We start from the raw sequence: 16,547 nt of genomic DNA, 5'->3' as shown, positions 1-16,547 counted from the left end.
CCACAGTACCCTAAGGGTTAAAGGCTCTGAAAGGCTTTCAGAGGCGGATTGTTAAAGGTTGAAAGCAGTTCATTATAAAAAAAGAGAGAAGAATTAAAACAAAAACTAAAGTGGGAAAGGCAGCGACGCCAAGTATGGCATGTATCTGTGCCATGCCCTATAGTTACATATGAGAAATGTCACACTGCATGACAAGAGTATAAGCTCTCAGTAAAGCTCCTTCAATAATAAAGCTGACGCGCATGCAAATCTTTAAGTGCCAAGTGCTTAATCCCTGCCTTTATTCACAGAAGGAAAGGGCTGGGAGCACAATCCAGCTTTCAACCAAGGAAATCTGGAAGCCAGCCAGTCACAGCCTTGTCTGTAGGCAAATGGAAATTTGCAGTGTTTTCTTTTTAACTGAACCAAGGACTCACTGCAAGAGCACCAGCAGGAAGGAGACCGAGGAGCACTGAAGTATTTCCCCTGAAAAAAAACACTGACTGTTTAGAAAGCTTGCAAAGCCCAGAGAGTGCAGTTTAACTATACTGGCCAAGATCTTTAAATGCAACTAGTGATTTGGGGGCACCTCCATTTTTGGATGCGCCAACTTGAGACATCTAAAAAAGGGCCAGTCTTTCAAATGGCGAGGGAAGCACTTGGCATTTTCTGAAAATCTGGCATCTTCAAGGCATCTAACATTAGTGCGCGCACACACCCCAGAATTGAGGCTGCCAAAATACCTAGTCCCTTCTGAAAATACCTTGGCCAAGAACATCCCTTTGGTTTTGCCACAAAGTTAAGAACAGTACTCAGCCTAGTCTGAAGGTTCCCTTTAAAAATGAAGTACCAATAGAAGGTCAAACCCTGCCAAGGAAATCAGGCTTGGAGTTTGATACCAGTAATTAGAGCGTTTCTTACCAATGTCAATGCATCTTTGTTTGGCTGTATGCTGCCTTGAGTGCCAGTACTTCCAGTGCCTGATCTGATCTTCTCTTGTTTTGTCTTCGGCAAACACAACCAAGATGACGCTCTTCATAAAGAGGACGGGTAGGGAAGAGAAAAAAAAAACTTTAAAAGCCACAGAGAAAATTTGTTTTGGAAGCTTTTACTTGGTATCAGGTTTTCTGCATTTGGCGTGCAAAACTTAGGAAAAGCCAAGTTACACCTGGCAAAGTAGAACCCTCTTTAGAATGGGAACAAACATGCTAATGTTCTTCAGGGCCATAAAAGAACAAGGCGGTCAGAAGTTGCCCACAGAAAGAGAATTGGATGCTCTCCTTCCAGGTGTCCACGTCGCATAGACCCATCACCACTACTGACTTGCTTGCTTGGCAGGCTCAGAGACACCAGTGACCGAATAGGCCTGGAGACCAATTTAACCTCTTCTGCTCTTCATTGGCATGGCAGAAGGGGAAAGCTGGGCCTGCTGCTGCGGGCTTCAGTCTAGACTGTTGTGTGACTACAGGACTTCAACCGTAGCCCAGCACCTCCAATAAGCAACAAATACCCACAACACCTCTCCCAAGAAGCTGTAAGAATTTCCACTCACTCTGACTTTGCTGATTGGGTGGTGGACTCCTTCACTGCTGCTGACTTCTTTAAGGGTGATCGGATAAAACTGACCCTTGTTTAGGTATGTCATTGTGCTGTCCCCTGGCTTCTGACGAAGTGACTTGGAAGCTTCTAAGGTGTATTCAAAGTTATTCCTAGGAGACAAAAAGGACATTGATAGCTTCCTGGCAAACTCTTTAGCAAAGTGTTTTACATTTAATTTGGAGACGTTTAAGATTTATTAGTTGAGACACTAAACCCTCAACAGGGAAGGGAGGGGGAAGCAAGACTAGCTCTTTGTTGACAATCAATCCTCTTCATGAGAACATTTAGAAAAGCTCTTTGCAGAGAAAATCAACACGTAGGATTGGACGCTGCCTATTCAGGCTTACTGCAACATGTTTTATTTATGTAACAGAAGAGTTTCTATCAATGACCAAAATGCTGTTAAGAGTCATTCAAAGGCTGCTAGGTCCCTTCCTCCCCCCACCAATGTTTCATTCCCAATAAAAAACAAACCAACCCCACATCACCCATTCCCCATCGTAGGTCTCCATACACAAAATCCACACACAGCAACCTCCAGTGCCTGCTGTAGATTCTCAATGTAGAGAGAGCAGACAAGCATCTCTGGGCATCTATCAAGGTGAGGCACTTGGGAGCCAGCTCCAGGAGGGTTCTGCAGTAATTATTATTCTCTTAAATGACTAGATGGATCACACCATACCAAGTTGGTTAGAAATCAATGTAAGACTCCCAGATGGCAGTACAGTGCCATTATCAACCCAACAAAGATAGTTTTCCTAAATATTGCAGACATGACTTTCCAGGTTGTTAAGCACTCAGCACAGCTAAAACCAGGTGTGCACAGCACCTCTGAGAATCATGCCTAAAGAAAGGCAACCCAAAAGAGAATTCATAAGTAAGTTGCACCCACTAGTCATGAACAAACTGGCTATAAGAGATCAGGCGGCTGCAGGACAATAGAAAGCTTGAAGTATTACCCAGCAATGCTGTCAAAAACGTAGTCCTCTGAACTCATGCTGGCCATCCGCAGATTTAGTTCAGCAGGAAAGAAAACCTGAAAATACAGATAATTAATTCAGCAGCACCAGAAAAAAATTCAACAGCTGCCAGGTTACAACCCTGCTTCAGCTGGCTTTAATATCTGATAACTAGGGATTGTGGCTAACATACTCTGTATGCTGTTTATGGGCCCCAGTTAAATAATGCTTTATATGCCAATTAAGCACAAGATCTAGCAAGCCCACTCTGGGCCAGCTTTTAAAATCAAGCCTGCCTGAAGCTTGCTAACTACTGGATGTTATGGACATCACTAATATGGACTTAGAACTTGAAGGGAAGCGATGGTGAACCCTGTAGATTTCAAAAGATGCAATAGAATAAACTGGCCAGATTTTCACAAGCGCCCAGCACCCAGTAGCTCCCATTGAGGACAATGGATGCTGAGCACTTGTGAAAATCTGACCAGTTTATTTAGGTGCTTAAATGGGAGCTTCGGGTGCAGAGTTCTTGTAAACTTGACCCACTATTTATTTCACTGTTGCCGCTGACAGATTATTTCCACAAGCTATTTAGCCAAAACTTCCGTCATTTGTAAGATTAGCCATTTGCTTTTGATAACGATTTTTTTGTTTTATAGATTTAATTCACTAAATTATACCTATGGACCTTTCTTGTCTTCTATTTCTAATCCACTGGACTGAGATTTCAGGTTTACACCACTATTAGAGGTGCAACGCGATACCCATGCACTGATTGGGTTGCGCAAACACACACACACACACACACACGCACATAGAGAACATGGTGAGCGACCCCTGTACCTCTTGCACTCCTTCTTTGAAAGTCTCTGAGAAGGTGGAGTCCGGCGTGCGCCTCTGGGAGTTCTGAGGCTGAGCACTGGAACTAAACTGATCAGGGTTGAGATTCCTGTCGAAAACCACCACCCGTTCGGGGGGCTCGGGGTGGTAGACAGTGGGAGGGATGCCCACAGTGAATCCATGTGGCTGTGTTTCTGTTTTAATTGAATGAGTGGGCATTGTGGCAATGGAAACAGTGACAGTGGTGTCGGGGGTCGTCAGATGGCCTCTCTTGTCCATGGCCATTTGGGTAGCGTGCGGAAGAACAATATTGAAAGGCACATTTTTCAGAACCTGCACTCTGTTTTCTCCAGTAGAGATGAGCGATTGTTCCGTTGGGATGCTGTTTCTTTAAGAGAAAAAAAAGGGTTCAAACCAAAACACCACAACATTAAACAGCAGATCCAGAAACATTTATTGGGCTTTTGGCGAAGGTGAAACAGAATATCAGCTCCCTGTATTGGGGATGATCAACTATATCTAGGGGTAAGGGCTCTAGAATTTATAAAAAGCTTATCCATTTCTGACTCCTAGGACCCTAATTTTGAGCTAGTATACTATACTTGACCTTAAAGCATTAACAGCCCATAAACTGAGTCACCCAAAACACAATACACTAAGGGCCCCGCTGACAGGGTATCAAGCACCGAGGGACTCACTTGATTGGCTTATATATAAGTTTACATACTATACCACCACACTGGTTTCTGCATTCCTCAACAGATTGAATCATCTTGTTATCAGAGCTGGAGCAATTTAAACTTGTCTTGGTCAGCTCTCTCTTCAGCTTAGCGTTATAGGAAGAGGGCAGCAGGGAGTGGGACTTAAGGTTTATTTATTTTCATGATATTTTATGATCCCATGGTTTGCTGGTGGGTTCTGCTCCCTCCCCGAATAAAAGAAAAGACTGCAAAATTTATGCAAGTGAAACTAATGCATCAGAACCACAGGTTAACAAACCACAAATACATTGCAATGTTTTATGGCACCCCACTCAAATTAATCCTGACTACATATTCCAAATGCATCCAGTCCTGTAGCACCTAGTAACTGATGGGGTTTATGTAAGGATCTGATCTTGAGGGTAGTTGGAAGATCAGGACCTGCCCATTAAAACTCAATCATGAGCCACCTTGTATAAACCCTGGGGAGTAAACGCTTATCAGCCACCTCCTTACGCCCCTGAAAGGGATATTGTCACTAGTTCACACATGGGGAAAGAGAGCAGTTCCACTGCATTGCTATTCCCTCTCTTGCACAGGAGGTGGTGGGTGGGCAGGGATGAGAAGTGGATGGAGCCTTGACTTTCTGAGTCAAAATTCAATCTCTAGTTGGTCCTGGGGCACCTCAAGTACCTGCTGTCCCTGACTCCGAAGCCTGTGGTAACGCTACCATCTAACCCTTGGGTTATTACAAGAGTTGATGGTGCAGAAGAAAGGATTGCAATCTCCATTACAAATGCAGGAGAGCTGCTGCAGGTATGGCAGCAAACTTCATTTAAGCAGCCTTAGCGATATATCAGGATGTCAGTTAAAGCAAAAGTGCAACAATAGAATCCAGTACCTTTTGCCATGATCTTGGTCAGGGTGATCGACATCTGGTTTTGCTGTTGAAGTCCTTCTTTCTCTGGGAACCTGGAGGTATAAGACATGTGAGAGTTGAACTGTTCTTATCCAAACAAGGTTAGCCCATTCTTTTCCCCCCCACAGTTTGGAAAGCTAAGTATCACTCTGTTATGCATCAATTATTTAAAGTACAGTTAACACCTGTAAAGTTCTTTACAATGCCAAAACGTATCATCATCACTGTTGTTTTGAAAAGTCAAGGCTATTCCATACGCTACTAAAAGAATCCCAAACTAATACAACGGAGCGGTACTTTGGAATTAAGATTCCTGCATAGAAAAAACAAGACAAACTGCTTAAACCTTAGGACAGCGACAAGTTTCCAACCTGGCTGGAAAGATCACCATCTCTTATCAAGTGTCAGCAACTGGAATAATGGAATTGGAGGGAAAATAAAGAGTTGTCACTAGTAGCTCTGATAAAGAAAACCAACAGGCTTCAATTTGTCTGGTGACTTTATTACTTAGCTTTATTACTTAGATCAGCTCAACAGCTGGGGAGAGTGACATCCTCAGTCTACCCACAGGGGTTGTCTAGATCAGTTTCTCATTGCCCATTCACACCTTTGACTCTGCGGACACTTTTGGTTGGATATTTTTTGGGACTAGTCTTGGACTTTCCCTGGGAACTAGAATGAGACCACAAAGTTTAATAATGACAATACTTGGCTTTTATAGAGTCTTTTATATTCACAAAGCAGTATGCAAACATTAGCTAATTCTTACTGTGCCTCTGTAAGGTAGATGATATCCTCATTCTATACATGGGGAAGCAGAGAGAGAGAGAGAGAGAGAGAGAGAGAGAGGCTGATGGCCTGCTCTTCAGTGGATCTGAGCTCCCACAAACACTCACTGACTTCAATTGGAGTTAACACCTTTGAAAATTAGGCCCTGAACAATTTGTTCAAGGCCATAGAACAAATCAACAGCAGAACTTGGATGAGTTCCTAACACCCAGTCCCATATCCTGTCCAGTCACACTTTATATTAAAGATATATTTATAGTTACAGGATTAATAGATAGCTATAAGCACATCAGCAGAAGGCACCTATAAACCATGGTTATAAGCAACCTATTGACCTTTAGGACTCTAAAAACGTATTAAAATATCTATTACTCATGTATTAACCCTTTTTGTTAAGGGTATATTTATAAATAGTTTATAAAGGTTGATTTTCTATCGACTAGACTATGATGCTTCTGATGTAAATCACTGACCAGCTCTCAGTAATGGTTTTTTGTCATCTACTGACTTGGGCTAGATATTAAGCGGCAACCTGGACAAAGAAAAATGCTCCATATTCCATTATTACCCATCATCTGAGCTATCTAGTTCTCCACTTTACAACATTTTACTATTTAAAGATGAAGGCTACTTACAGTCCTAACCTGCAAAACCCCAACCAGTATTTTATAAAGCTGTGGGGGAGATATGATGTACATTAGGGATTAAACTGAGATCTTCTAAAGTCAGGATACTGGTGAACAGGATCAGGGCCGGCTCCAGGGTTTTTGCCGCCCTAAGTGGTGGGAAAAAAAAAAAAAAAAAAAAAAGCTGCGATCGCGATTGGCGGCAGCTCCACCGCACCACTTTCTTCTTTGGAGGCAATTCGACAGCAGGTCCTTCCCTCCGAGAGAGACCAAGGGACCCGCCGCCGAAGAGCCCGACGTGCCGCCTCTTCCCCTTGGCCGCCCCAAGCACCTGCTTGCTGAGCTGGTGCCTGGAGCCAGCCCTGAACAGGATATTTGCATTCAGTCTCAGACTAAGGTCACAAGGGACCATAATGATCATCTAGTCTGACCTCCTGCACATTGCAGGCCACAGAACCTCACCCACACAGTCTGGTAATAGACATGCCATGGAGTAGTGTACGGATACTCACTCTATACTATGGTAACACCCTGTTAAAGAGAGATCAGATTACTATATTCTTGTATAGTCTGTATACAAAAGCTCACTTTTGTAATTATTTTGTCTCTGATAGTTACATGGCAAAGATTTGTAAGCTTGTTAAAACTTCCTAAATATAGTGTTTAAAAAAAAATACAAATGCCGATCTCTTACTTATTATTTGGCCATTAAATTTTATTTATCCTGAGGTTCCAGGCTACTCTGATAAAACACAAAAGCTACAAGACATTGATAACACATACCATTTAAATGAACAAGAACTAATACATTCATACATTAGAAGGACATAACTCCAGACCTTCCAGCACTGAAACATGCTGCATAAGCATGATCAGATACTGCACCTTTACCTGACAAATGCAAACTATTTAAATTATATTGGAAACGCCTAATTTTTTGTAATAGTAATTATAGGCTGATGACAGAAAACCCTAGTAGAAACAGTACTTTTCTAAATAGCTTCCAATTAAAACCTTTAAAATCCAGTGGCTTTTAAGTAGCATAGAGAATGTAAGAGAGCATCAGAAGAATGTAGGTCAAGATTTTCTGGAGTGACTAGGGATTTTAGGAACTTCCATTTTTGGGTGCCTAATTTAAGACATATTAAAGGGGCCCAATTTTCAGAGTGCATGTGCTCAGCACTTTCTGAAAATGAATCCCTTTCAAGGTGTCTCAAGTTGGGCACCCAAAAATCACTACTAACTTTGAAACTGTTGCTGTAAGGCGTTCCAAGCCACACTGTCAGAGTTAGGCTAGTCTTGGCTCAGGGGGGAAAAAAAAAAAAATCTACAAAAACCTTTACAGGTGGCAGCCCCACCAGGCTTTAAATTTTGTACTCCAGACCTTGGAAGCTCCCATCTGCTCCTTTAACTTAGTCTCAGAAAATGACAGATGAATTCTTCCAACATTTTATACTTTTTTTGCTCATAAGCTTGCCCTTCCCAAACCTTTCCTACAGTTTATAGACGGCATGAGTAGGGAAGGAAACCCTGAATAAAATACCAATGCACAGCAAATTCTTTGTGCTTCACTAAAAGCTCTTCACTACAGCATCCGCCAAATTTCTCTTCCCAGTTTTTCCACATTTAAAAATGGATATAGCAGATTAAAATCCTCTGACAAGAAGGCTTTTTCAGTGGCATAACAAACAAGCACTGAGAGGTATGGCTTTTTAAGGCAGAAAACAAGCTTTCCTACAAGTGTCAGTTATAACTACCTTTACACCAATTATTTTGTCACATGTACTAAGGACTAAACTGAGCTTTGCATTAAAGATTACAAAATACTTCTATATACACATACCATGCAGTTTTATGCAACTATACTGCTTGAAAAATTGGTTAAACTCTTAATAATAGGCATGTACTTTGTATATAACAAGTGTAGTAGTTCTAAATGCTGGAAAATAGGTTTGTGAGTGTCAATAATTAACAATGTTCTCAGTGCTCTTCCAGACACCAAATGAAGACCGTCCCTGCTCTGATCCTGTAAACAGATCAGTGAAAGTAAATGGGATTCAGGAACCTGGCTGTATTAGGCTCTTTAGAAAATCTCAACCTAAATCTTAATAAATAATAATATGAATATTGTGGTAGTGCCCATGAGGCCCAGGGTATCATTGTGCAAGGCACTATATAAACTGAACACAAAGAGTCCCTTGCCCCACAATTTTATATTCATATACATATACTCTCCAGCATTTCAGCTAGTAACTATTAAAAACTGCATCCTGAAAAACATGAGTCAGTAGGCTGCACAAGTACCCTGACCTATCACCAAAAAAAAAAAAAAAAATTCCAGAACGACTGGTTTCTATTTAGCTTAAAAGAAATCTATTGTCGGAAAATCAAAGTGGTTTAAAATTTTTTTTTTAAAAGAGTTAGAACCACCAACTCAGAGCCTCATTACACTATTAATAGCTACTATGCAAACAGCTACATTACATTCCCTAGCAAATTACTATTTCAGGTGCACTTGCAGGCAAAACAAGTGCACCTTGGCTGTTAGGTGTTACTGGTGCCAACCTACCTTGTAATAGTCATACAGCAATCCCAGGGCAGCTGCACTGTCTTCATCACCATTGATGCTCATCATGGCTTTGGTGGCTGCTGTAAGGGGATTTTCAAGGAAGGACTTCCAGGCTTCATCTTCACTGGTGTATGGACGCCTCTGGGAGTAGATAGAGTCATTCTGAAGAACCAACACGGGCCTTTTGCTTCGGTCATAAAAATATGAATCTTTGTTACAATGCATCCAAAAAGTATATAATAAGCATGTTTCACAAACTTTGTAACACTTAAGCATTAGCTATCAGGTTTTTACTATGTTAATATTATGACAATGTGACACAATGGTTAGTCAACAGAAAGACACGGGATACAATTCTCATCTCATGTATGTCGGTGGAAATCAGGAGTAACCTCACTGAGCTCAATGGAATTACATCAGTGAGATCACAAAACTACTGAAGACGATAGCTGGCCTGCTAACAAATATTTGGAATCCAACATAGAACATTAAAAATGTTGTGAATTTATTAGCCTAAAACCCACAATACTATTACCATATTACTAAACAAAAGAGATATCGTACAGCAATAACTTGCTACTAATTCATTCAAGCTCTCTCTATGCACTATAGAGTCAATGGTTGCATGCTTTGTCATGCAAGACTAGAGAGAGTTTGCATTAACAAATACCACTATTGTTATAAAACAGAGTTAACTCTAGTATCAGAGGGGTAGCCGTGTTAGTCTGAATCTGTAAAAAGTAACAGAGGGTCCTGTGGCACCTTTAAGACTAACAGAAGTATAGGGAGCATAAGCTTTCGTGGGTGAGAACCTCACTTCTTCAGATGCAAGACAGTAGAGTTAACTCTACTTTCCCATGTCTGACAATTCCCTCAGAAGACAATTTACTTAATTCTTGGGGTATATTTGAAAGTTATTAAAAGCTGCTGATTACCTGTATACTATAGATGGAATGTAGCCAAAAGAGACTGTAAATCAACAAGGCAGTCCAATTTTCTGGCAATAGAAGTCAAGTTGTGTATTGTATGTTTACTTTTGAGATAATCTGTGACAATGTCTTGAGAGAGAATCCCAGTGGGCTACCAGGAAAGAAAAAACACCTAAACACAATTCCTCCCCCTTCCCCTCCCCCCCAAAAAGTGTGGGTATTACCTCCATGAAAAATTATTAGATTTGTTCAAAACATTTTGTTCTTATTGTGAAGGAGAAAACTCCAAGCACTCACATGGATGGAAACGGGGGGAGATGGTGTTTGCAGCAAAACACAATTTTACCAGCCTAAACAAGTTAACATTTTAAATTCAGTTTTTAAAATATATGCTTCATCCACATTGGCCAGGCAAACAATGTTTAAACCATGTTAGCTTGAACTGGTTTCAAACCAGTTCAAACAATCCCCCCATGCTTATTCCCACCCCCAGTGTGCACAGAGGCCTAGCTGATGTTTACTACAGGTTCTTTGTTTTTCAAAAGTTGAAACAAGAGACAGATATCAATTCTTAAAAAACCAACCACCACACAACCACAATCCCTAAGAAATAGGAACATCTTTTTTGTTGAACTTACTCCCAGGACTATTCAAAGATTGAAACATATTAGAATATTGAAGGAATAAAACACTATTGTCAACTTAATAAATATCCTGCATTTATAACTCCTTTCACCTAGGAAAATTACTAAGTGCTTTGCAAACTATGAATTTGAATCTGTAAACCCTTACTCACCCAAGCAGACTCAGTGACGTCATGGGGATCACTTGCATGATTTAAGGACAACTCATGTAAGAGTTTGCAAGTTCTAGATAAAGGGGGATTTATACATACACAGAGTGGCTGTATGTCAGTCTGTAAAATGAGCCACCTCTGGTGTAGAGTGTAGCAAATTAGCACACAGCAAACTGCGCAACAATGGGATGAGTTTGAATTTTCTCCCAGGACACAGGGCAAACACCTATTTTGGAAATGACTAGGAATTTTTAGATGGCCACACAGAGTGGACAGACCCTCGAATTAAGGTCATATAAAAAAAAGATTGAGCCACCTGTAGTAGCCTGCATGGAACTCATTTTATCTACCTTCTTAAAGTTGAGGGGCTGAGTCAACCTCACTTGGCATTTAAACTTGATGTTCAGACCATAATACCATTCTCTTTCAGCAATGTGAGAAGATTCATATGGAAGAAAAATTAATCTAAATGCAAAACCATTCAGAACTGAACAAGCACTAAACTGAAATCCAGTAAACTCAGAAACTACGTGTTTTTTTGGTAAGACTTGTCTCTTGTTGCAACACCCAAATAAAATGCACAATTGCCCTAAAGGTAACCTACCTCCTCTAAAAGGAGTGTAGAAAGAATTATCTTTAGAATTATCAACAAAGTGTAGGGTTTGGCAGTAACTCAATCCCTTAACAGGATTACAGGTTCTTTTAAGAAAATGAGAACATATTTATAAAAGACAGTCAAACATGTGTTTTTCTGACGATAGACCTGTGATGAGTTTTAGGTTTCGATATGTATATTGGCCGTGATCTGTGCATAAAGTACTGGATGCTATTAGCAAGTTTTAGAAATAAGTCTTCTATTGTGCATTTAAATACTTGAAAAAAGTTGATTCGTTTTCTGCTTGACCAAATTGCAAAATAGTAGGAAAACCTTACAGAATGTGTGTTCTCTGCACTGTAGTGATATTGTGCCAGTACTGATCTCATTTCACACTTATTCCTGCAATTTTTTCCTACTTTTTGTGTGTGCACGCAATTGTTCATGCAGTAGAACCTGTTATTTCTGACTTTGCTAATCTACAAACCCAATAATTCTCTCTCAAAAGAAAAAAAATCCCATTGTCATAATCCATTTACTAGCTCGCACTCAATAGTAGAGTGCTTTTTATTGTTATTTGTCTTACACATGCTGTAACAAACACAGAGATAAAGACAGTCTGTGCCAATGAGTTTACAGTCCAGAAGACAGAGTGAGGTTTAGACATGAGGCTGTTACGTCTCATCTCCCTTAGGGAAACGCTCAACAAAATTCCCTACGATTGAGAGGGCCTTAATGAGGTCTCCCATTTTTAAAGACATTTACTTTTACAAAGTAGCATACAGCTCACTTACTAGAATGACAGTTTATAAAAGACCCAGCCTACAACTGTCCAAGTAAACAAAACATATTGTAATACATTCAGACTTACATTTGCCAGTTTATCAAGTTTAAAAAATAAACAAATAAATAAATAAATAAATAAATAAGGGTAGTCATTTGTAATGAGTCTCCAGGTCAAAATTGAGAATTAGCAAGGTTCTCTCTCTCTGTACTTATCTGGCAACCATCACCCTATTTGGCCACCTTGAACAATTTTGAATAATTATTATTATTCATATTATTATAGCACCAAGGAGCCCTCATCATGGACCAGGACTCCATAGTGCTAGGTTCTGTATACCCAAACAAGTAGTATGCGATACATACATACATACACATCTAGATAGCTAATGATAAAGGTTACCAATGTATTCGCAAATCAGTTTGAATTCAACTACTAGCATCCAACACTTTAAGCACAAATATGTTCCAATAGAAACATCTACACTTTGCAGTACTATATTGTGTTGTTTATAAAATATACTGTAAAAAACCCACACATCTGAACATGAGTTTTTGGTAAATATGAAGTGAAATCTTATTCCTGTTTAGTAGTTCGATAGTCAAAATCTAGAGCTAGTAGTAACTGAATGACTGATGGATCTCAAACCACTAACAAGGACCTCAGAATATTTCACAAAGAAACCCTGTACATATTTGATGATTGACTGATTAGCATTACTGGAACGTGTAACAAACCGCCATACAGAGATTAAGCACCAAATTAGTTTTGGAACGTCTGACATTATACATACATGCTCATTTCTCTCTCAGAAAGCAGGAGCATTCCACATGTAATAAGAAGCACTGTTTTAAATATCAAGCATACATTCCAAATTTGAGAGGAGAGATTTAAAGCACACATTCTTATATTTTAAATTTTATAACATGTTCATAACTTTTACAAACTTGAGTTTTTCCCCACCAAGATCTATTTTAAAAAAGCATTTTAAAAGTAATTTTTAGGTATTGCTCTGTGTTCCATGTTCTTGAATGGAAAACAAGCTACATTATCCATGCTGCAAATGCTACAAGAAATCATAGAATCATAGAACTGGAAGGGACCTCGAAAGGTCACTTAGTCCAGTCCCCTGCACTTGTGACGGGACTAAAGTATTATCTAGATCTGCCCTGACAGGTGTTTGTCTAACCTGTTCTTAAAAATCTCCAATGATGGAGATTCCACAACTTCCCTAGGCAATTTATTCCAGTGCTTAATCACTCTGACAGTTAGGAAGTTTTTCCTAATGTCCAACCTAAACCTCCCTTGCTGCAATTTAAGACCATTGCTTCTTGTCCTAACCTCAGAGGTTAAGAAAAACAAATTTTCTTCCTCCTCCTTGTAACAATCTTTTACATACGTGAAAACTGTTATGTCCCCTCTCAGGTTTCCCTTTTCCAGACTAAACAAACCCATTTTTTTCAATCCCAAGCAATTCTGAAGTATTTCTTTGCAACTAAAAACTAATTATTTGTATTTAATCTGTGTATTACACATACAGTAAGGACCAGTCCAAGTGTCTGCCTATATACAATGCTCCACCACAGTACCTGCTTGTACAGAGCAAATAGTGACTGACTTTATAACATACAGGCACAAAGGCAAGGTCTCTGCTCCAAAGAGTTTATAATATAATATTTTGGACTTCTGAAAATGGTAAAGATTGTTAGATTTTCCAACTGACATTGCTAAAAACACCAGATTACCTGGGGAAGTCCATTTTTCCAGTAGCGTGGGTTTCATAAAAATCCATCAGATCTTGGTCCTACAGCATATAAGAAGCTTGTAGTATTTTAAAAGACAGTTTTTACAAATCTGTGCATCAAGGTCTAACACTGCCAAAGGCCAAGCCCAGGAAATCTCTTTAAATTAGAGCAACAATGTTCAAGTCATTAAAAAAACCTAGGTGTGCCTCAAATAACGATGTCCCGGTTAACGCTGATCTCACTTCCCAGCCCTTGTTCTTAAATCTTCAAGAGGAGAAAAAGGCAGCACAGCGCAATTCGGTAAGATCCTGCATTAGAAAAGCCCATCGAAACAAGTGCTGTGGGCGGGGTGAATATTTACAGCCCCCTATGCACTTCTGAAGGCTGAGAGGCTCCTCCTTACAGACATGGACTGATTATTCGCCGCACTCAGCATTTGAAGAGAAGTGGAGGAGGAGGAGGAGGATGGTGACCAACGCCTCAGTACAGGTGTCGAGTTTCAAAGCCGGACTGTCTTCTCGATAGTTTGATTATAACAAAGTGGGGGAAAGAAGAGAGAGAGAGATTCCAAAAACAAAGCACTAAACTAAACTTCAGACACGGGATGATCCTGGTGACCATCCGATCCTTACGGATCCCCCCGGCAGCAAGCGGGCCATTCGAGATCCCATCGCTGCACGCAGACAGGGATGGGGGTGGATGGGTCCCAAAGATGTAGGCTAAAGCTCGGAGGCCACTACAGAAACCTGTGGCCTAAGCCAGAAGTTCTCCTCCCGGGCGGAAGACGTGACGTGAGATTTCCCTCTGCCAGAAATCAACGCCTGACTTGGTGGTTACGGTTACCCGATCCGCGCCCGGGCGAGTGCTTTATTTAAACAGGGGGCAGAACAGGTTCGGAAAATCGACGGGGGGGAATCTCGGCGGATTTAACGCAAGAACTTCGATTTACACCATGCAGCTCAGAGGGGGGAGAGCCTGACCCTGGGTCCATCTGCCGGCCCTACGCGGGACAGAGAGAAACCCGCACGCCCAGAGGCCCCGCGCTGCACTGGGAAGGCGGGGTCCGTGGAAGGAGAAAGGAGGGCAGGCGCTAGGCTCTGGCTGAAGTTTCCGTACCTCGCCCCCGGCAGCCGCAGGAAGAGGTGCTCCGGGGTCTGCCAACGTACAAACACACACAGCCCGGCTCGTGGGGGACACCCCGGGGATCTGCTCAGCGCCCCCCTCACCGCCCGCGCCGCTATTTCACCAAGGGCCAAGTAGGGTTAGGTGCCCGGCTACGGGGCACCCACCCCAAATCCATCAGCGGGGAGAGGCTGACGCTAGCCCCCACTCACTCCAGCGGCTGCTGCCACCCCCTCCTAGGGATCCTGCAGTGCTACACGGACAGCCACCTTCAGTCGCTACTCCCGAGTCTCCTCCCCCAGCACCCGTCCCGCAGGAGCCCACAAGTCAGGGCGAGGATCCCCAGCCGGTGGAAAGAGACGGGCAGCAGCGCTGGTCGGACCTGCCCAGACTCTCTCCTGCTCGCTCACTTACTTGTCGTAGTCTTGTGTCATGTCTGGCAGCCAGCGGGTGGCAGAACTGGCCCGGCGGGTTGGGACGGTGGCTGGCGGCGGCCCGGGCACTGGGGAGGGGGCTGGAGCCAGAGCAGCGCGCAGCCTGCCGCACAAACGGGTTTTGTCGGCTTTTCTGGCTAGCTTAGGTGGCTCTGGGATCCGCAGGTGGCTCGCACCTGTGGGCCGCTTCCCATTGGCTTGCAGAGTTCCCTTGGGGGCGGAGCCTCAGTCGCCCAACTCCCCAGGGAGACGCCTGATTAGGCGGCTCGAGAGAAGGGCGGGGTTTGGCAACGTTGCGGGTTCTAAATAGAATCTCGGCCGCCAGAGGCTGAGACTGCGCTTGCTGGGCAGGTGCCGGTTGAGCTCTAGACTGCACCTCCCCGCCACGCCTCCAGCCTCCCCTCCCACCATGGCAGCACCCATGGGACCCTAAATCGTGGCCCACCCCACCACACAGCCCCCTAGAGAGCCTCCTTCCCCAGGGCCGGCTCCAGGGTTTTGGCCGCCCCAAGCAGCCAAAAAAAAGCCGCGATCGCGATCTGTGGCGGCAATTCGGTGGAAGGTCCTTCGCTCGGAGCGGGAGTGAGGGACCATCTGCCGAATTGCCGCCGAATAGCTGGACCTGCCGCCCCTCCCCGGAGTGGCCGCCCCAAGCACCTGCTTGCCAGGCTGGTGCCTGGAGCCGGCCCTGTCCTTTCCCCCTGTCCTTTCCCCCGACCTGCTTCTGCTACAGCCTCAGCAGCGACCAGACCCGAGCTGGAGAGAAGCTGATGATGCGGGTCTTGTACCCTTATGTTACAACACAGGTGAAAAGACACCTAAGTATGACAGAAATTGGGAAGTGGAAGAGTCAGTTAGGCAAGCACTGGCTGCTGCAGCACAGGCCTAGGCCTTGTTCCAGTCCCAAGTGGGAATTGGTTATATTAAACTGTAAACTGAGTTATAGTTCCTTATTGTCCACCTTTCCTCTGAACACTGGGATCACCCTTGTTATAGAGGGGAATTCTCCTGTGGGCAAGTCACTTTTCCACTGCAAAACACAACCATCTCTTAACTAGAGGCTTGCTTTAGTCCACCTTACTAGCTGCATGTTACAAAGTATAGGAAGTATTTGGGCACACCCCTCTCTCTTACTTGAACAATTTCAGGAGCTTGTTGCCA

The 16,547-nt window shown here is 42.7% G+C and overlaps 1 protein-coding gene across 5 annotated transcripts in view; it reads right to left on the bottom strand.

The window, feature by feature from the left end:
- GRHL1 (grainyhead like transcription factor 1) overlaps window positions 1-16,275 on the bottom strand; it is a 63,367-nt gene extending 47,092 nt beyond the window's left edge. For 2 of the 5 annotated variants that reach the window (XM_054023805.1, XM_054023807.1), the window contains exons 1-7: window positions 15,367-16,275; window positions 8,982-9,168; window positions 4,980-5,050; window positions 3,381-3,765; window positions 2,538-2,614; window positions 1,532-1,688; window positions 901-1,012 (exon numbers count right to left, since the gene is read on the bottom strand). In XM_054023805.1, coding sequence (XP_053879780.1) covers window positions 901-1,012; window positions 1,532-1,688; window positions 2,538-2,614; window positions 3,381-3,765; window positions 4,980-5,050; window positions 8,982-9,168; window positions 15,367-15,386 — 1,009 coding nt within the window. In that variant the 5' untranslated portion in view covers window positions 15,387-16,275. Of the gene's footprint in view, window positions 1-900; window positions 1,013-1,531; window positions 1,689-2,537; window positions 2,615-3,380; window positions 3,766-4,979; window positions 5,051-8,981; window positions 9,169-13,830; window positions 15,342-15,366 lie in introns of those variants that run through there. The other 3 variants (XM_054023804.1, XM_054023803.1, XM_054023806.1) reach the window with 3 other exon arrangements.
- Between the last annotated feature and the right edge of the window lie 272 nt (window positions 16,276-16,547).

Source organism: Malaclemys terrapin, chromosome 3 (genome assembly GCF_027887155.1).
Source record: "Malaclemys terrapin pileata isolate rMalTer1 chromosome 3, rMalTer1.hap1, whole genome shotgun sequence".
Lineage (NCBI taxonomy): Eukaryota > Metazoa > Chordata > Testudines > Emydidae > Malaclemys > Malaclemys terrapin.
The sequence above is the reverse complement of the archived record's forward strand: the minus strand, read 5'-3'. Positions and strand labels throughout refer to the sequence as shown.